The 22,344-nt window shown below is 41.1% G+C and overlaps 1 protein-coding gene across 1 annotated transcript in view; it reads left to right on the top strand.

Annotated features, from left to right (window-relative positions):
* The window catches only part of LOC117512570 (membrane-associated guanylate kinase, WW and PDZ domain-containing protein 1-like), a 358,699-nt gene that overhangs the window by 185,959 nt on the left and 150,396 nt on the right, over positions 1 to 22,344 (top strand). The window contains exon 3 of the mRNA XM_034172699.1: positions 15,135 to 15,254. Within this exon, the coding sequence (XP_034028590.1) occupies positions 15,135 to 15,254 (120 nt within the window). The remainder of the gene's footprint in view (positions 1 to 15,134; positions 15,255 to 22,344) is intronic.

The following is a 22,344-nucleotide window of genomic DNA, read 5'->3' on the forward strand; positions in this document are numbered from 1 at the left end:
AGAACATGCAAACTCCACACAAAAAGGCGCCAGGTGGGAAACAATCCCATGACCTTATTGCTATGAGACAACAGTGCTAAATACTAAGCCACCCTGCTGCCTGCAATATTTCCCTGTTTTGACTATTGTTAACATCAAACACATGATTCCACTTATTTTAAACACATGCAAAATAAAATGTTTGGCAAAATTTCCAACTGATCACTCGGATAAAGGGCAAACATTTTGCTTTTTTTTTCCCTCACTCCATTATGAGTCACAACTGGCTCATACCATTAAGATTGTTTGTTTGTTTGTTTACTTGTAGATTGATTTTTCATGGTCACCAAAACTACATTGGGATTTGACATAGGTTTTAAGCACAAGTGACCTGCTTGATGCAACTCCAATTCTATATTAACATGGAGACACAGGTCCTGGTGTTCCCAAACTTAAATTCCAAACATGTGGTGTAAATTAATGTGGGGTTTGACAAACAAATCTGGGGTATTTAAGGAGCACGTAGTCTGAGCACAAACTTCAGCTCAAAGGCGTTTGATGTGTCATCAGCAATTAGTCATTGGGGTGTTTTGGGCATAACATGAAATCAAATTAGAATTTCCCTGTCATGCTCTTTGAGTCAGAGTGCACCACATGCACATTGTGCTGGTATTGAGACAGCAAATGCAAGCAAAAAGTTTTCTGCCGAGTTAATGGATCCATGTCAGAGTGCCCCAGTGCACAATGGCCACCAAAGGTCCATCAGGTGAAGCAGTTCAGCAGTAAGGTGAAGTTCTCTATTTTTCCATGAGTGTTTACATTTACTCAATTTTATGATTGTTGTAAATTCAGTTTTGCTGTGTATAAGAGGGCTGGATGTGCATCATGAACTGACTTATGTAACACGTAGATACCAGAAACACAGCACTGGATTTTGGACAAGGTTTCTGCTGATGTATGCACAGCCATGTTCTGCTGCCATACAATACCACTGACAACACATCAAACTATACATACAGTATATCATACTGATGATCCATCCATGGATGGACGGATCATAGTATGATATACTATATATATACATATATATATATATATATATATATATATATATATATATATATATATATATATATATATATATATATATATATATATATATACGAGGTCTGTCCATAAAGTATTGTACCTTTTTATTTTTTTCAAAAACTATATGGATTTCATTCATATGTTTTTACGTCAGACATGCTTGAACCCTCGTGCGCATGCGTGAGTTTTTCCACGCCTGTCGGTGATGTCATTCGCCTGTGAGCACGCCTTGTGGAAGGAGTGGTCCCGCCCCCCTCATCGGATTTTCATTGTCTGGAAATGGCGGAATGAAAAGGACTTTTTTTCCATCAGAATTTTTTCAGAAGCTGTTAGAGACTGGCATCTAGAAACCATTCGAAAAATTTATCTGGCTTTCAGTGAAAATTTTACGGGCTTCACAGAGAATAAGGACTTTATCTACAGCTTTAAGGACCCCTTTAAGGACGGTCGGTGCGCCGCGCTGCAAGCTGCGACAATGCGGCACAAACCACTGGATCATTTCTAAGCTGATGGCTCTGTGGATATGAGACCGTAGTGTGCTCTTTCTCTGGTTATCACAAGACCTGGACATCAGCCATTTTCCGGCAGATTTCACTTTTAACAAGAGATTTTGTCATGGAAAGCCGCGCGGAGGCTTCGCGCGTCACAACCGATTCGCTGATGAAGCGAGACAAAGGAACACCTCCGTTTCGGAGTGTTAGAGGACAAGCTGGGACATGTCCAGCTCTCCACAAGTTATTTTATACTCACTCGACTGGTAAGCACTGAAAGCCGAGATAGACATGTCCCAACTTGTCCTCTAACACTCCGAAACGGAGGTGTTCCTTTGTCTCGCTTCATCAGTGAATCGGTCATGACGCGCGAAGCCTCCGCGCGGCTTTCCATGACAAAATCTCTTGTTAAAAGTGAAATCTGCCGGAAAATGGCTGATGTCCAGCTCTTGTGATAACCAGAGAAAGAGCACACGACGGTCTCGCATCCACAGAGCCATCAGCTTAGAAATGATCCAGTGGTTTGTGCCGCATCGTCGCAGCTCGCAGCGCGGCGCACCGACCGTCCTTAAAGGGGTCCTTAAAGCTGTCCTTATTCTCTGTGAAGCCCGTAAAATTTTCACTGAAAGCCAGATAAATTTTTCGAATGGTTTCTAGGTGCCAGTCTCTAACAGCTTCTGAAAAAATTCTGATGGAAAAAAAGTCCTTTTCATTCCGCCATTTCCAGACAATGAAAATCCGACGAGGGGGGCGGGACCACTCCTTCCACAAGGCGTGCTCACAGGCGAATGACGTCACCGACAGGCGTGGAAAAACTCACGCATGCGCACGAGGGTTCAAGCATGTCTGACGTAAAAACATATGAATGAAATCCATATAGTTTTTAAAAAAAATAAAAAGGACCGTTAATTTATGGACAGACCACGTATATACTGTATATATCATACTATGATATCACACTAAAATTTAAACAGTTAAATGGAGTTAAATGCTATTCAGAAACATGCTTGTGTTTTGGTTAAGATCGGGGTTAGGTTTAAGGTTAGAATAACATTGTTTAATAATTACATGACTCACTGCACTTTTTTCTCACATGGATGATCTGTTATCTTGTTGGCGGTCACATTATTACCACCTCCCTTTGGAGGAATTTATGGGATATGTAAAAATTTGGTTGAAAAAAAAATATATACAAATAAATCCAAATGTTTATACATTGCAAAATTTGTATGAGAATAGACTGATAGTTAAAACCAGTTTGCACACCAAATTCTTGTTGTGTTGATTATGTCGGCAAAGGACGTAATAAAATCATTTTATTTATTTGTTTATTTATCTGTCTGTCTGTCTGTCTGTTAGCAGGATCAAAACTACTGCACGGATTTTGATCAGATTTTCACCACAGATACATATTAGGCCTTGGAAGAACGCATTAAATTTTGGAGGTGATCCGGATTTTGGATCAAGTTTCACTTTATATAGGCTTTGAAGGATTACTGTTAGTAGGATTACGTCAAAACTACTGCACGGATTTTTATAAAATTTTCAACACAGATACATATTAGGCCATGAGACTCCATTAAATGTTGGAGGGGATCTGGATCTGGATCTGGATTCTGGCTCAAGTTTCACTTTGCATAGGCTTTGAAGGATTAGTCAAAACTACTCCATGGATTCTCACCAAATTTGCACCACCGATAGATATTAGGACATGGAAGACTCCACTACATTTTGGAGGTAATCTGTATCTGGATCTGAATCCGGATTCTGGATCAAGATTTCACTTTATATTACCCTTTGAAGGATTATTTCAAAAATACTTCACAAATTTTCACCAAATTTCACCAGCCATGGAAGGCTCCATTAAAATTTTGGAGGTGATCCAGATCTGAATCCGGGTTCTGGATCAGTATTTCATATATATATGAATATATATATATATATATATATATATGAATATATATATATATATATATATATATATATATATGAATATATATATATATATATATATATGAATATATATATATATATATATATGCTTTGAAGGATTACGTCAAAACTACTTCACTGATTCTCACCAAATTTGCACCACAGATAAATATTAGGTCTTGGAAGACTCCGCTGAATTTTGAATGTGATCCGGATCTGGAGTGATAGATGTCAGAAATCTCTGATTGCTCTTGTTGTTAATATTATTGTTATTATATTGTACAATCATTCTACATCTTAAAAAGAACACTTCAGTGAAATCATTGAAAGCCTAGTAACATCATCACGATGTTCTTTTCAGCAGCTGTACAGTACATCATCACCTCATTATATGGCAATAGCAACTAGAGGTGGGCGGATCGATCCTAATATCGATAATATCGATGCCAATGCTGGGATTGATATTGAACGATCCTCGTGTAAAAAGATCGATACTCAAGCTCTGACTGCTGCACACACAGATTCATCAAAGTCTACTCTCTGTCTGTAAGAGTAGCGCTGCGCTGTGTCACACAACACGGAGCAGCACACCCTTGTAATGTGGTTTGTCAGCCCTCTACCTCAGGAGATTTTGTTTTAAGTTGTGTTGAGTGATATTTTTTAAACAAAAATGTTGATTAGAATGCTGCAGCTAGAGTACTGACGGGGACTAGCAGGAGAGAGCATATCTCACCCGTGTTGGCCTCTCTTCATTGGCTTCCTGTTAATTCTAGAATAGAATTTAAAATTCTTCTTCTTACTTATAAGGTTTTGAATAATCAGGTCCCATCTTATCTTAGGGGCCTCGTAGTACCATATTACCCCATTAGAGCGCTTCGCTCTCAGACTGCGGGCTTACTTGTAGTTCCTAGGGTTTGTAAGAGTAGAATGGGAGGCAGAGCCTTCAGCTTCAGGCTCCTCTCCTGTGGAACCAGCTCCCAATTCAGATCAGGGAGACAGATACCCTCTCTACTTTTAAGATTAGGCTTAAAACTTTCCTTTTCGCTAAGGCTTATAGTTAGGGCTGGATCGGGTGACCCTGGACCATCCCTTGGTATGCTGCTTTAGACGTAGATTGTGGGGGGGTTCCCATGATGCACTGTTTCTTTCTCTTTTTGCTCCGTATGCATCACTCTGCATTTAATCATTAGTGATCGATCTCTGCCCCCCTTCACAGCATGTCTTTTTCCTGGTTTTTTCCTTCAGCCCCAACCAGTCTCAGCAGAAGACTGCCCCTCCCTGAGCCTGGTTCTGCTGGAGGTTTCTTCCTGTTAAAAGGGAGTTTTTCCTTCCCACTGTTGCCAAGTGCTTGCTCATAGGGGGTCGTTTTGACCGTTGGGGTTTTTTTATAATTATTGTATGGCCTTGCCTTACAATATGGAGCGCCTTGGGGCAACTGTTTGTTGTGATTTGGCGCTATATAAGAAAAAAGTTGAAAGTTGATTGATTATGATAATAAAGTATTTTGTTGTCACGTACGTTTGGTGAAATTCTATCCTAGGTCTTTTGGATTCTTTGGATCTATGAAGCTTAACTATGAAAAAGTATTGGTATCGGTATCAATGTCGACGATACTGGCCCTGTATTTACTTGGTAGCGAATTAATACCAAAATTCCCGGTATCGCCCACCTCTAATAGCAACTACTTAATTCTTCCCATCATGCACGATCAGTGGAATCCTACGATGGAAACTTTCATGACTCCATAAGAAGCAGATTACAAACAAAAGTTATTTAACTCAAAAGCTCAGACTGTCAAGTTTCATGATAGAGGTGAATCATCACCAAATGCTCTGCCACATCAGGAGTCCCGAGTGTTCAAAGATGCTAATAAAAAATTTAGAGGATTTTTTTTTTCAAATATTGCATGACAACAATGTAGTTATGTAACATGTAACTGAAGATAAAGTATTTATGTTAATGAGGCAGTGCTCAGTCTTTAATATATATTTTAAGATGGGCAAAGCAGAATTAGTCATCTTATCAGAGCTTCCTACAGCTGAGAATAGCCTGAAAATAACAGCTCCCTTCTCTGCTCAGATGGCAGCATCATTAGAGCATGCCGAGCCTCAGAACCAGCTCCCGCCACGGGACCACCCAGTCCTATGACTCAAACTCCCAGACAGCTTCACTTTCATCTCACCTCGATCTGCTGAGATGAATACAAAGCAGCACTTTGCCATGTGCTGCTGCTGGAAGTGGCCAATTGGACCATTTATCTTTTCTTCATGGCAGCGACTTGGTTTTTGCTCGGAGTTTGAGTGCAGCATCCTGTCAGTTTGATTGCGTTGCCCGATGAATTTATTTTCACCGACATTTTCTAAATGGCAGAAGGTAAAGCCATAAATGGAATCGCTGCTGGATTTGCTGGTCAGTGCATAAGAAGGATTTTGATTTTTTTTTTGGGCCGCTGAATGCATCCTGAGGGTTGGAGTGTGAAGTTGCATATTGTAGCTGATCATATAAACATTTGAATCAGAAAGCTAAGCAGAACACAGTGATGTTGTCAAAGTGGATGGAAATGATAATTTACAGTGTGTACTTCCTGTCATTTTGGTTATGCAGCTTCAGAATGGCCTAGACAGTCCCCCCTGTTAGGGAAATTTACTTTGCCTATGATGCTTCACAATTATGGAGTAATCTGTGCCATCAGAGTTTGAATTTGAAGTTTTAAGGTTGAATGTTTTTAGCATCAAAATCAGAGTTTGAATTTGAATTTTTAAGGTTGAATGTCTTAGCATCAAAGTCAGAATTTGGAGTTGAATTTCTAAGGTTGAATTTGTTTAGCATCAAATATTCAGCCTCAAAAATGTCAACCTAAAAAAATTCAACCTAAAAAAAAAAAAAATAACCCAACCTCAAAAAAAAAAACCCAAACTCAAAAAATTCAACCTAAAAAATTTCAACCTAAACAAAATTCTACCCAAAAAATTCAATCTCAAATATTAAAAAAGCAGGGAGAAGCAATCGATCACTCTTAATCATCCAACATTTATGTATGAAAGTAAATCTGTGACATTGGATGATTGAGACAGGGATCGATTGCTTCTCCCTGCTTTTATATTTTTTGAGGTTGAGGTTGAATTTTTTTTTTTAGGTTGATTTTCTTTAGGTTGAATTTTTTTTTTTTTTTTTCATTCAAATTCAAATTCCAACTCTGATGGCACAGATTTACTTCCATACACAATGTGCATATTTTGAGAGAATATGTGAAATCAGGGGCAGCACAGTGGATTAGTGATTAGCACTGTTGTCTGGGTGGAGTTTGCATGTTCTCTCCATGTTTGTGTGGGTTCCTTCCGGGTGCTCCGGCTTCCTCCCACATCCAAAGACATGCAGGTTAGGTGGATTGGAAACTTTAAATTGTCTCTATAGGTGTGTGAATGTGTTTGTGTGTCTACATGCGGCCCTGCAACAGACTGCATTCTGCAGACTGCATTGCATTCTGCTATCGCGGGTCACAGTTTTGTTTCCCTCCACATTCTAGGGCATGGGGATTCATGCTCTTTTGCCTTTGCTTGTGATAAGCAATAAGCTTTTATTTCACAAAAAAAGGGCTCTCACACTTGTTTGTCTGTACCATCAACATTACACAATGTACAAAGGAGCAGCATTGATTCTGCTTCTTTTTCCTTTAGTCTCCAGCCATCTATTTTCTATACCCGGTTACTCCAGTTAAGGGTCATGGGGGGTTTGGAGCCTATCCCAGCAGTCATAGTGTGTGAGACACGGTACACCCTGGACAGGACGCCAGTCTGTCGCACGGCCATGGACAATTTAAAATTTCTAGTCCACGTAACCTGCATGTCTTTGGATGTGAGAGGAAGCCGGAGAACCCGGAGGGAACCCACACAAACACGGGGAGAACATGCAAACTCCACACAGAAAGGCCACAGGTGGGAATCAACCCCATGGCCTTGTTGCTGTGAGGCAACAGTGCTCACCACTAATCCACTGTGCTTCCTGCACTAATTACCTGTTTTGACATTATTAACATCAAAGACATGATTGTACTTATTTTTAACATACAAAATAAAATCCCTGACAGACATATCAAACTGTTCACGGATCAGGTGGGAACAGATCCCATGACCTTCTTGCTATAAGGCAACAGTGCTAACCACAAGCCACCTTGCTGCCCTCCTTCAGTCTCCCAAAATGCAAAAAACAGAGTATGTCCCTTTTGGGCTGTTGTATCAAGCTGATGGTGTAACATGGTGGCCTCCACGAGGGCAGCGGGTGCAGTCCCGTGTACATATTCTAAACTTATGCAAACACACTGATTCATGGCTTCTGGTAATTATACACTAAGAACAGATGGTTATGAATGCTATATTCCGCCATTCCATTTCTGTTAGAATGAGCACCCATAAATCCTACACACTGTGGCTTTAATTGTCCCCGCCATAAAATAAGGGGGGGGCATTGAAATAGACTCTGCGTGTCCATCCGTGAGTGTCACATTTTTAGAGCCCTAGATTTCCCTGTTGCCCTTTCTGAGATATTACTTACCTATATAATTTTGTAAATGGGCACAAATGTGACATCTATGCATATGACCCTGACCCAGATTTTCAAGGTCATCTAAGATAACGGCCAACAAAGACACCCACCTCACCCCAAAATACTATTTTTTCTCTGTAAGTATCAACTCTAGAGCTTACGTTTGTATTGAAACACTTGTCGCAAATCATGCACCTGACTCCCTTTAGCATAATACTTTTGACTTTGAATGTCAGGATCAAGGTCAAACATGCAAATGGGTTTAACATATAGAACTTTGATCGCAACACTGATCGCAAATCATTCATCCCAGCTACCTGTAGCCAGCTGCATTTGACCTAGGACCTTTGGGTCAAGGTTGCACATGAAAATTAATGGAAAACTCCTCTTTCCTGTATTATTTGGCCTTCTACCACTCATTTTTCACTGTCCCCACCATGAAATAGGGGGACCATTGAAATAGACTCCATGCTTCCATCCGTGCTTATTTGTTTAATTTGTCACCATGCCCTATCAGCATAATAGGCAGGGGCCCTCAGCCGAGTATTGCCTTGTTATAAGTGAAGTCTGAAACTGGCATTATTGATAGAGATGTACATTTGTATGACAGAGGTCGCCAACTCTGCTCTGAGGTATCACCTGCCCGTCATGATTTGTATGTGTACCTCCTGCAACCAGAGCTGGTTCATCAATTCTTGTGTTTCGTAGTACTTGATTGGTTGAGCACACCTGAATTATTTAATAAACAGTAGGTGGAGCAGGGAGAGTTAATCATGCAGACCAGGTGATTTCCAGGAGCAGAGTTATGAACTGACCCCTGGTGTAATGCGCTGAATTGTGCTTCGTTAATGGTCACCATATTCTAGACACATCATTCATCTATTATTTGAATATGTTTAATGCATGTTAGGATTACGGTGTTCTGTACAAATACATCTTAAAGCTCAGTTGATGTCGGCAAAACATCTCCTGTCTGTGCAGATACAAACAAAAACAGGAATGATTAGGCTGAATGTTTGATAGGCAGTACATAAGTCATCAAACTGTAAAAGGTTTCTACAACCCCTGGCAAAATTATGGAATCACTGGCCTCGGAGGATGTTCATATTCAGTTGTTTAATTTTGTAGAAAAAAAGCAGATCACAGACATGACACCAAAACTAAAGTCATTTCAAATGGCAACTTTCTGGCTTTAAGAAACACTATAAGAAAATCAAGAAAAAAAGATTGTGGCAGTCAGTAACGGTTACTTTTTTAGACCAAGCAGAGGAAAAAATATGGAATCACTCAATTCTGAGGAAAAAATTATGGAATCACCCTGTAAATTTTCATCCCCAAAACTAACACCTGCATCATATCAGATCTGCTCGTTAGTCTGCATCTAAAAAGGAGTGATCACACCTTGGAGAGCTGTTGCACCAAGTGGACTGACATGAATCATGGCTCCAACACGAGAGATGTCAATTGAAACAAAGGAGAGGATTATCAAACTCTTAAAAGCGAGTAAATCATCACGCAATGTTGCAAAAGATGTTGGTTGTTCACAGTCAGCTGTGTCTAAACTCTGGACCAAATACAAACAACATGGGAAGGTTGTTAAAGGCAAACATACTGGTAGACCAAGGAAGACATCAAAGCGTCAAGACAGAAAACTTAAAGCAATATGTCTCAAAAATCGAAAAATGTACAACAAAACAAATGAGGAACGAATGGGAGGAAACTGGAGTCAACGTCTGTGACCGAACTGTAAAAAAACGCCTAAAGGAAATGGGATTTACATACAGAAAATCAATCAATCAACATTTATTTATAAAGCGCTTTACAGCACCGACTGGTGTCCAAAGTGCTTAACATTAAAAACACAAATTTACAAAATAAAACACATATAAAATAAAATTTTAAAACAACACATAAAAAAAAAAAACAGAAACCTAAACAGAAAAAACAAGGTTACAATGGGCTAAGGAAAAGCAATTGTGGACTGTGGATGACTGGATGAAAGTCATATTCAGTGATGAATCTCGAATCTGCATTGGGCAAGGTGATGATGCTGGAACTTTTGTTTGGTGCCTTCCAATGAGATTTATAAAGATGACTGCCTGAAGAGAACATGTAAATTTCCACAGTCATTGATGATATGGGGCTGCATGTCAGGTAAAGGCACTGGGGAGATGGCTGTCATTACATCATCAATAAGTTTCAGAGAATTTGGCAGTACATCCAACCAGCATCACAACCGCAGACCACGTGCAACCACACCAGCCCAGGACCTCCACATCCAGCATGTTCACCTCCAAGATCGTCTGAGACCACCCACTCGGACAGCTGCTGAAACAATCGGTTTGCATAACCAAAGAATTTCTGCACAAACTGTCAGAAACCGTCTCAGGGAAGCTCATCTGCATGCTCGTCATCCTCATCGGGGTCTTGACCTGACTCCAGTTCGTCGGCGTAACCTGACTTGAGTGGGCAAATGCTCACATTCGCTGGCGTTTGGCACGTTAGAGAGGTGTTCTCTTCACGGATGATGCGAAGGAGATGTGTTGCACTGCATGAGGCAACTGGTGGTCACACCAGATACTGACTGGTATCCCCCCCCAATAAAACAAAACTGCACCTTTCAGAGTGGCCTTTTATTGTGGGCAGTCTAAGGCACACCTGTGCACTAATCATGGTGTCTAATCAGCATCTTGATATGGCACACCTGTGAGGTGGGATGGATTATCTCAGCAAAGGAGAAGTGCTCACTATCACAGATTTCGACTGGTTTGTGAACAATATTTGAGGGAAATGGTGATATTGTGTATGTGGAAAAAGTTTTAGATCTTTGAGTTCATCTCATACAAAATGGGAGCAAAACCCGTGTTGCGTTTATATTTTTGTTGAGTATATATATATATTACAAAGTGCCAGGTAGACTTGCAACATCAAAATACTGCTGAGTGCAAATACACAAAGGCTTGAGAGTGATGCAGTGTGTTTCACACGTGAGTCATTACAGACACAGCAAAACACACATGGAATCCTATTGGAGAGGTCACACCAAAACAGATTTTTACTCCCAGTCTGAACGAGACAGCAGAGAGCAGGGACACTGAGGCTTCTGTTGTTGTGGTTGGAGGACTTGTACACAGTGCACCTTTTGTCTGTTGCATCACCAGTTATACAGTTTTGTGATGAAGTGGTATAGAGGAGGATTCTTAAAAAGAACATGCAAAATTTCAGCTACAGTTTGCCAGAAGGCGCATGGGAAACCTGAGCCAACTGTAGATTGATCTGTTTTCCTGTTTTACAATCTTTCTTACTCCACTCCAGCAAGAATGAATGAATGAATGAATGAATGGTTTGTGGTATATCACAGATACTAATGCATATTTTGTGATATTTTCTAGACGATTAATCATGAAAAATGAAAGTCCAGATGAAGTGAAAATGAGATGAACATTGTGAGGCAGCCATATCTGTAGTGACAGGATGTGGCTGTCATTCAACACTCTATTTGGAAATGCAGTGAGGTATGTCAGTAGCGTTAGAGAAAAAAAAAAATCTGAGAATTTAATTGAGCCTCACATGTTGACCTACACTGGTGCCATGTGGGAATATGCAACCTGGTCTCACGGCAAGTCGTGATTCAGCAGCACGAAATATACATCAATCTATTGGTTTGTGATATTGTGAGGAAAAGCGCCTCGTTTTCGAATTCATTGTAATTCATTCCGTGATGGCTGCATGTGAAGCGGGGGGGGTTATGGTTAGGGTGGAGGAAGGAGTAAGATTAGCTTATGGTTATGGTTGGGGGTAGGAGTAGGGTTAGTAATAGTGAGTTAAAAAAAAAACACGAAAATTTGACTCATTTCATGACGGGAGCACGAAAAAAAAACCAACAAAAAAAAAAAACATGAGACTGGGCTGGAATATGCTGTAACACATCTGTTTCTTGATACTACTGCTCTTGTTATGCTTGTATTGTTTAAAAATTCCATTGACTACATAACTGGTGTTTGTGGGATTATATATGCTGCAGTTAATGTACTTTGTCACTACTCAGGACTGATTCTTAGGTACCATGAAACAACACAAAGCACAAATAAATAAATTAATAAACCAGGTATATTTAAGACAATTATAAAAGACCAGCTGATCAAAATTCTGCTTCGTTGGGTTTGATTTTTACTTGTTTTCAATTTTTTCAAAAAATAAGACAACACAAAATTTTTAATTGGTGGCCCAAATGCCCAGAGACTGACCCCTATTAGGGATAATGATTAATGGGCTGCAGGGTTTTACTTTCATTGTGTGTCTGAATTCAAAGAGAGAAGAACAGACAACAGGACAGATGGTGGACGGCCGTTTTAACCCATCTGTGATCAGGACACAATCAGTTTTAAAGAAAAACAACCACGGGCCAAAAGTGGGTGCAATCCAGCTTGCTAGCGACATAACTTGAGAGATGGGCATAAAACTTGCTGGATAAAAATGAGCATCAGCGCTTGTGATGTGATGTGCCTGCCTTTGCACCGGATGGATGATAGGGCCCAGAGTATTCAGCAGGGGTCATGTTAGTAAATTACAGCAGCAATTGGGAATAAGGTCACACCTGAGATAAATACGTTTCAGTTGCCACATAACGCCGCAAAGCTAGACACCACCAAGATTTTGGAGAATAGATTGCTACGAAAATATGGGGTCCATCAAAGAGGACAGATGATGCAGAAGTAACATTAGTGTTTCAGTTTTCTCCTCGGTTTGGAACATTAATTTGTTCATTTGAAGAAAGCATGTCAATTGCCATGGTGGCCCCAAATTAAAGGGAGCCCCAAATTGGCAAACCCTGGTGTAGCACTTTGCACTGACTTATGATTTAGCATTATATAAAAAAAGCTAAATGCATTTGACAGATTGTGCTCCACAGCAGTAGTTGTATTAAATGTCATAAGAAACGGAGCCGATGTGGTAGATGAAGATAAATACAACCCCTGGCAAAAATTATGGAATCACCGGCCTCAGAGGATGTTCATTCAGTTGTTTAATTTTGTAGAAAAAAAAGCAGATCACAGACATGACACAAAACTAAAGTCATTTCAAATGGCAACTTTCTGGCTTTAAGAAACACTATAAGAAATCAAGAAAAAAAGATTGTGACAGTCAGTAACGGTTACTTTTTTAGACCAAGCAGAGGAAAAAAATATGGAATCACTCAATTCTGAGGAAAAAATTATGGAATCACCCTGTAAATTTTCATCCCCAAAACTAACACCTGCATCATATCAGATCTGCTCGTTAGTCTGCATCTAAAAAGGAGTGATCACACCTTGGAGAGCTGTTGCACCAAGTGGACTGACATGAATCATGGCTCAAACACGAGAGATGTCAATTGAAACAAAGGAGAGGATTATCAAACTCTTAAAAGCGAGTAAATCATCACGCAATGTTGCAAAAGATGTTGGTTGTTCACAGTCAGCTGTGTCTAAACTCTGGACCAAATTCTGAGGAAACAGTTATGGAATCACCCTGTAAATTTCATCCCCCAAATTAACACCTGCATCAAATCAGATCTGCTCATTGACATTGACCCTATGCCATGACATTGACCCTATGTGTCTTTTTGCAAGGAATGTTTTTGCAGTTTTTGCTCTATGGCAAGATGCATTATCATCTTGAAAAATGATTTCATCATCCCCAAACATCCTTTCAATTGTCCAAAATATCAACATAAACTTGTGCATTTATTGATGATGTAATGACAGCCATCTCCCCAGTGCCTTTACCTGACATCCAGCCCCATATCATCAATGACTGTGGAAATTTACATGTTCTCTTCAGGCAGTCATCTTTATAAATCTCATTGGAAAGGCACCAAACAAAAGTTCCTTCATCATCACCTTGCCCAATGCAGATTCGAGATTCATCACTGAATATGACTTTCATGCAGTCATCCATCCATACATATATATATATATATATATATATATATATATATATATATATATATATATATAGGAAATCCTCCTTTTTTGTACGGTTATACCTTTATACTTTTATATTTATTTACTCGAGAGCTCTGCACAAGAATTCCAATGTACCCAAACCTTGCGTGCGAGTACAAATGGCAAATAAAGTCTCTGTTATATGGAAAATGAGAATGAGGACCCTTGTGCTCTGGAACCAAGCGCACCAACAGCTTGGCCGTCATTATTTTTATAATCGTTATCTTGTGAGTCACAGAGCTCTGTGTGGGTTTAGTTGCAGCCTTTGGACTTTCAGGTGAATCTAGAGGTGGTAGTGATGGGGCCCAGCCAAATGTGTGATTAAAATATGGGAAAAGTCTTGGATAAGTAATGGCAGATTGATGAATGTTGCAGCATGTGAAATTACCAAATTTCCAGTGTTTAAATTAAAAATTGTGTATAAAAAAAATGACAATTAGAGAGTTAGTATTTAACTTAATAAATTGCCTTAGAATGCAGGAAAAAAGCTATAGTTTTTTTTGTTGTTGTTATTTTTATGCCCCTGCAGACATATTTTTACACATATGTCATTTTATGCATTTTTGCCTTTGTTATTTCTGAATAAAATATTTTATATTGTTTATATGTTATTGTGCCTCTGAACCTATATTGTTATGTCAAGGTCCTGCATTAACTCTGTGCAGTAGGTTAAAAATCTACCATTAATTATACCCCTCCAGGTTGCCAAATTATCCAAATAGCCTAAAATCTCAGAGCTTTACACCCTGCAGGGGTGCTGCCACTGAACCCCTTCAGAGGCCTAGGTGGCTTGACTTACACTAGCCTCTCCCTCACCCTTACACTGTCAAAAAAATCCTGGTGAGAACCCTGGTTAGTCCAATCCACGGAGTCGCCTTTTTCTGCATTTTCTTGTTTCTCATCTGAAAATCTGAATGAATGTTGGCTGATGTATTACTGACACCGGTAAATGTTGTACCTGTGAGAGAACAGAGTAAAGATGAAGCATTTCCAGTTATTCTAGGATGAAGTCAGCCCCCCCCCCCCCCCCCCCCTTTATGCTATATGGAAATAGTTTGAATTTGAATGTGGGATTTGCATCCACTTAATGTTTTATCTTTTTTTCTGTCTTCAGGTACAACTCGCCCCCCTCGAAACGGAGAGGTCCCAGGGGTGGATTACAACTTCTTATCTGTGGAAGACTTCTTAGAACTTGAGAAGAGTGGCACACTCCTGGAAATAGGAACGTATGAAGGTGATTATGATTATCAGCGACATTTCGTGCATGTCATGGTAATGCAGGTGTCCTGATTCACTGCAGATACACTGAACGCAGCACAGGCGAGGTCAGCATTCATTCTTTTCAACATGCAGTCGGGCTGTAAGAGCGTGCACTCGGTTGATTTTGATTAGACTGTGCATGACGAGGTGAGACGCTTCCAGGAGACAGCAGGTCACTCCACATCTGCCCCGCTTACTCTGATGAGGACAGTGTTGTGCAGTGCTAAATCTCATACCAACACAAAACTGTATGCAAACACGCATGTGTATGTGTGTGTTGGATTTGTGCATTGTGTGTGTTGACTGTGACAGTGTGTATTCGGCAGTGCTAAGGCTGATTGTAGCCTGTGTGCGTGTGCATGTGGCTGTGAGAGAATGTTATGACATTAATCTGCTTGGCACTGGATCGGCTGTGTGTTGGCACGTTTTGCTGTTTCACACAGGCAATGTCAAATACCTGTCCACGGGAGTCTGAGACATCCCAGACAGCCGCCGCAATAAGACTGGATCATCGTTGTTACATAAGAAAATTGATGTGTCTATATATATATATAATATATATATATATATATATATATATATATTTTTTTTTTTTTTTTTTTTTTTTTTTATCAGGGCTGTATGATTTAAGTGGTTGTCATCACACCACTGAAACACTTTGTGCAGTGGTGTGATGACACCCACTTGGTTTTAAATGTTAATAAAACCAAGGAAATGATTCTGGATCCAAGGACTGTTGGGGACCATATTCCTGTGGTCATACATTGTACTCCTGTTGACCAGGTCAGCTCATACAAGTACTTGGGGCTGCACATAGACAATACTCTCAGCTGGACTGTACATGTGGACAGTTTGTGTTCTCGACTCCATCAGAGACTTTATTTCCTTCGTAGACTTCGTTTGTATGGAGTCAATCAAAAAATAATGTTGTTGTTTTACCAGGCAGTGCTAGAGAGCCTAGTCAGATATGGCATAACTGCCTGGTACGGCAACCTCTCTGTACAACTTAAAACAAAACTTAACAGACAAATTGACAATGCAATGAAGATAATTGGAAAGAAACAATATCAGTCCCTCAGCTCACTCTATGAAGAGTCTGTCTTGAAAGCAGCTCAGAGGATACTGATGGATTCAGCTCATGTCCTTCACACAGAGTACACTCTCCTTCCCTCTGGGAGAAGGTATACTCACGTGCGCATGCGTGAGTTTTTTCACTCCTGTTGGTTGCATCGTTCGCCTGTGAGCAGTGGTCCACCCCTCTCGTCGGATTTTTATTGCGAATAAATGTCTGAACGATTTGGAGCTTTGCTGGGAGTGTTACTGCCGCAGTAACACTCCTTAATCTGTATTCCCCATAAAATCGTCCCTGAAAGCCATATTAATTTTCCGAACGGTGTCCACCTGGAGGTCTCTCATAGTTTCTGAAAAGAAATTGATGCAGCAAAGCTCCAAATCGTTCAGACATTTATTCGCAATAAAAATCCGACGAGAGGGGTTTACCACTGCTCACACAAAGCCTGCTCACAGGCGAATGACGCAACCGACAGGCGTGAAAAAACTCACGCATGCGCATGAAGGTTCAAGCTTGTCTGATGCAATCACACGTGATTCAAATCCATATGGTTTTTGAAAAAATAAAAAGGTCCGATACTTTTCTCACAGACCTCGTATTTGCTCATTCTGAAATGGATGCCTGCAGCATGTTTCAAAAAACCTGGGACAGTGGTATGTTTCCCACTGTGTTACATCACCTTTCTTTCTAACAACACTCAATAAGTGTTTGGGAACTGAGGACACTAATTGTTGAAGCTTTATAGGTGGAATTTTTTCCCATTCTTGCTTGATGTACAACTTCAGTTGTTCAACAGTCCGGGGTCTCTGTTGTCGTATTTTGCGCTTCATAATGCACCACACATTTTCAATGGGCGACAGGTCTGGACTGCAGGCAGGCCAGTCTAGTAGCCGCACTCTTTTACTACGGAGCCACGCTGTTGTAACACGTGCAGAATATGTCTTGGCATTGTCTTGCTGAAATAAGCAGGGACGTCCCTGAAAAAGACGTTGCTTGGATGGCAGCATGTGTTGCTCCAAAACCTGGATGTACCTTTCACGGGACATGTTGACATGCCCAGCTCTCCACAATTTCTCGGATACTCACTCGACTAAAAAGCCACTGAAAGCCGTCTGAATCTTCTGAATGGTGGAAGACATGTCCCGTGAGACTTCCAAGACGGACTTGCTTTTGTTCTCCGCCATTGCGGCTTCGTCCCGAGGCGCGAATTCCACCGCACATCTTTCATTACAAAATCTCCTTTAACAGTGGAATGTGCCTAAAAATGACTATGCCCACCTCTTCCACAATTTCTCTGGGTCACACGACATCCCGGATCAACACAGCCTTCACTTTGGAAATGATCTGGTCATTTCAGCCTGTCGATGGCTGCTCGGAGCGCGGCGCGCCCTCAGCCGCTGTGGGCCGCCTTTAATCCGGTTGTAATGGTCCTTAATCCTTGTGATGCCCATAGAATCTTCACCGAAAGCTATGTGAATTTTCTGAATGGTTTCCACCTGGCTGTCTCTCTCAGTTTCTGAAAAAATTTGATGCAGCGCTGCTCCAATCGTTCAGACATTTTCCTGACAATGAAAATCCGACGAGGGGGGAGGGCCAGTGCTCACTCAAAGCCTGCCCACAGGTGAATGACGCAACCAACAGGTGTGAAAAAACTCACGCATGCGCACGAAGGTTCAAGCTTGGCTGATGCAAGCGCACACGATTCAAATCCATATAGTTTTTGCAAAAAATAAAAAGGTCCATTACTTTTCTAACAGACCTCATATTGCAGATGCAGAGATCACTCTGGAAGGATATGTACTATATAGACAAAGAAAGGACGCGGTGGAGGAGTCCTTCTCTATGTCACGAACGATATTCCCTGCTGCCACATTGAGGAATATGACAAGTTTGGTTTCTCTAACAATGCATGGTGTGACATAATAGAACCTAAAGGTAGTAAACTACAGATTGGGTTTGTATATAGATCACCCAACTCTGACACTCTGAATAATGAAAAATTAATCGCTATGTTGACGGAGGCTGCAGGAAAAGATTTAATCGTGATGGGGGATTTCAATGACCTGAATGTCAGCTGGAAAGATCTTTATGCCGACAAGGAAGGGAGTCAAATCCTAGATTGATGTCTGGACCATTGTTTAACACAGCATGTAGAAATACCAACTAGAGGCGATAACATTCTCGACTTAATCTTCTCAAGTGAACCTGACCGAATCAAGAACACAGAATGAGCGGGCAAGCTAGGTGACAGAGACCATGATATTATATTGTGCACTATCAACACAAAAATGCAACGGGAAGATAGCATAATGCAGGTTCTGGATTACAGGAATTCTAACTTTAAGGGACTTAAAAAGGACCTACAAGAGGCAGACTGGACAACCCTAAGCTCGCTCCCACTAGAGCAGGCCTGGCAGAGTTTTAAAGGAACAGTTGATGAAGCTGTTAGACGAAACATCAAATTTAAAAAAAGGACCGGGAGGAAGAATCCCTTATGGATGAATAGAAGTGCTATTAGAATATTAAGGAAGAAATCAAAACTCTGGAAAAGATACTTGGAAACTAGGGAATATGAAACTTACATGGAATACTGTAAAGTACAAAGGGAGACAAAGAAAGCTATTAAGGCAGCCAAAAAGAACTTTGAAACCAAACATGCAGACAATATAAAAAAGACCCCAAGTCGTTTTACGCATACGTGCGGGAGAAACAAGAAACACGTAGTATTGTCGGACCACTCAAGAAGGAAAACCGCGAAACTATCACATCCAAAGAAGAGGCCGCCATACTACTCAATAGCTACTTCTCATCCGTATTTACTAAGGAGGACATATGCAGCATACCCAAGCCAAAAACCGTCTACAAGGGCCCACCTACGGGACGACTGACATCCATAATAATAGTAGAGAAGGAAGTGAGGAAAAAATTAAGTACTCTAAAGGAGAACAAGGCACCGGGTCCAGACTTACTCTACCCTAAAATGCTAAGGGAGTGTGCGGATGTACTGGCAACCCCTCTGAGTATTATCTACCAGAGGAGCTTAGCTGAAGGAATAGTTCCCTCAGACTGGAGGACCGCAAATGTGACGTGTATATACAAAAAGGTCTCAAAGGCACTACCCTCAAACTACAGACCAGTAAGCTTAACAAGTACTATCTGTAAGATATTAGAGTGTATTATTAAGGAGAGGATAATTAACCACCTCGACACCCACTCTTTAATAAGGGATTCCCAGCATGGCTTCATCAAAGGCAGATCCTGCCTTACCAATCTCCTTGTCTTCCTGGAAGAAATAACTGAAGCACTTGATAAAGGCATGCCAGTGGACACTATTTATCTTGATTTTGCCAAAGCCCCACATATTCGCCTCAAGGCAAAAGTTGAAGCACACGGGATAAGGGAACAGGTTTCAAAATGGATAGAAAAGTGGCTATGAAATAGGACCCAGAGAGTAGTATTACATGGGAAGAAATCAACCAATACACCGGTCCTAAATGGAGTACCCCAAGGCTCAGTCCTAGGACCAACACTCTTCATTATATATATCAACGATATTGATGAGAATGTATCATCTCACATAATCAAATTCGCTGATGACACTAAAATTTATTTGGATGTCCCTAGCCCATATCATAGGCAACAACTTAAAAATGATCTTGACACTTTAACGAAGTGGTATGAAGACTGGCAAATGGTCTTCAACATCAAAAAATGTAAGACGATGCACATGGGAAACAAAAACAACCACTACCAATATTTAAAGGAAGGGGTGAATCTAAATTCTACTACTGCAGAGAAAGACCTGGGATAATCATAGCCAGCAACCTAAAACCAACTCAACAATGTACTGCGAGTGTGAAGAAGGCCAACCAGATCCTAGGAATGCTCAGACGTAATATATCTAATAAGACGACATACATAATGGGCAAATTGTATAAACAACTAGTTAGGCCACACCTTGAATATGCAATACAAGCCTGGTCCCCTTGGTATAGAAAGGACATAACTTGCTAGAGAGAGTAAAAGAGCAGCAACAAAGATGATTCCTGACTTGAAGAACCTCGATTATGAAGCAAGACTAAAAAAACTGAGGCTGACTACATTAGAAGTACGTAGAACAAGAGGAGACCTAATCGAGACATTTAAAATCATGGGAGGTTTTGAATGCTTTGAATCGGGCAAGTTCTTCTGCAGAGCAGCTAATACCCAGACCAGAGGCCACACAATGAAACTGGAAAAGACAAGATGTAATCTTGATTTGAGGAAAAATTACTTCAGCCAACGAGTTATAAACCAATGGAATTTGCTCCCAGCCCACATAGTCACAGCAACTTCAGTCAGTGGCTTCAAGAAGCAATTGGATAAAGCTCCGCAGAAGGCGGACGGGCGCTAAGAGCCAGAAGGCTTACTAGCTCGACTACCGTGAGGGTTGTCCTCGCGGTACAGGTGAATATATCGGTCGAATTCTCCTCTCCAGTACTCTGGAATAGACCTTACCAAGGAGGCTGAGGAGTGTGATCCCATATAGTTGGAACACACCCTGCGGTCCCCCTTCTTAAACAGAGGGACCACCACCCCAGTCTGCCATTCCAGAGGCACTGTCCTCGACCGCCACGTGATATTGCAGAGGCGTGTCAACCAAGACAGTCCCACAACATCCAGAGACTTAAGGTACTCAGGATGGATTTCATCCACCCTGGGAGCCTTGGCACAGAGGAGCTTTCTGACCACCTCAGTGACTTCGGCCTGGGTGATGGATGAGTCTGCCTCTGAGCCCCCAGTCTGTGCTTCCTCTTCGTAAGACATAACGATGGGATTGAGGAGATCCTCAAGGTATTCCTTCCACTGCCCGACAGGTGGTGGAAGGAACATATTATATGTATTAGGGGATCCTTTATGTGAAGCTTCTTTGAACAAGAATAATAAAAGCAGGGTTCTTCGATCTTAAAGTGAAAATAAATTTTTACAACACAATTTCATATTGGCAACAAGGTGGCTTATAGTGGTTAGCAGTGTTATCTCAGAGCAAGAAGATCATGGATCACTTCCCACCTGGAGTCTTTCTGTGTGGAGTTTGCATGTTCTCCCCGTGTTCCCTCTGGGTGCTCCAGCTTCTTTCCACATCCAAAGGCGTGCAAGTTAGGTGATACCCTATGACTGCAAGAATAGGCTCCAGCCTCCTGTGACTCTTAATTTCAGTAAGCAGGTATAGTGGATGGATGCAAGATTTCCTCTAGGCTGGACTATTGTAATTCATTATTATCAGGTTGTCCTAAAAGTTCCCTAAAAAGCCTTCAGTTAATTCAAAATGCTGCAGCTAGAGTACTGACGGGGACTAGAAGAAGAGAGCATATCTCACCCATATTGGCCTCTCTTCATTGGCTTCCTGTTAATTCTAGAATAGAATTTAAAATTCTTCTTCTTACTTATAAGGTTTTGAATAATCAGGTCCCATCTTATCTTAGGGACCTCGTAGTACCATATCACCCCAATAGAGCGCTTCGCTCTCAGACTGCAGGCTTACTTGTAGTTCCTAGGGTTTGTAAGAGTAGAATGGGAGGCAGAGCCTTCAGCTTTCAGGCTCCTCTCCTGTGGAACCAGCTCCCAATTCAGATCAGGGAGACAGACACCCTCTCTACTTTTAAGATTAGGCTTAAAACTTTCCTTTTTGCTAAAGCTTATAGTTAGGGCTGGATCAGGTGACCCTGAACCATCCCTTAGTTATGCTGCTATAGACGTAGACTGCTGGGGGGTTCCCATGATGCACTGTTTCTTTCTCTTTTTTGCTCTGTATGCACCACTCTGCATTTAATCATTAGTGATCGATCTCTGCTCCCCTCCCTCAGCCCCAACCAGTCCCAGCAGAAGACTGCCCCTCCCTGAGCCTGGTTCTGCTGGAGGTTTCTTCCTGTTAAAAGGGAGTTTTTCCTTCCCACTGTAGCCAAGTGCTTGCTCACAGGGGGTCGTTTTGACCGTTGGGGTTTTACATAAT

This window comes from Thalassophryne amazonica, chromosome 6, assembly GCF_902500255.1.
Source record: "Thalassophryne amazonica chromosome 6, fThaAma1.1, whole genome shotgun sequence".
Classification (NCBI taxonomy): domain Eukaryota; kingdom Metazoa; phylum Chordata; class Actinopteri; order Batrachoidiformes; family Batrachoididae; genus Thalassophryne; species Thalassophryne amazonica.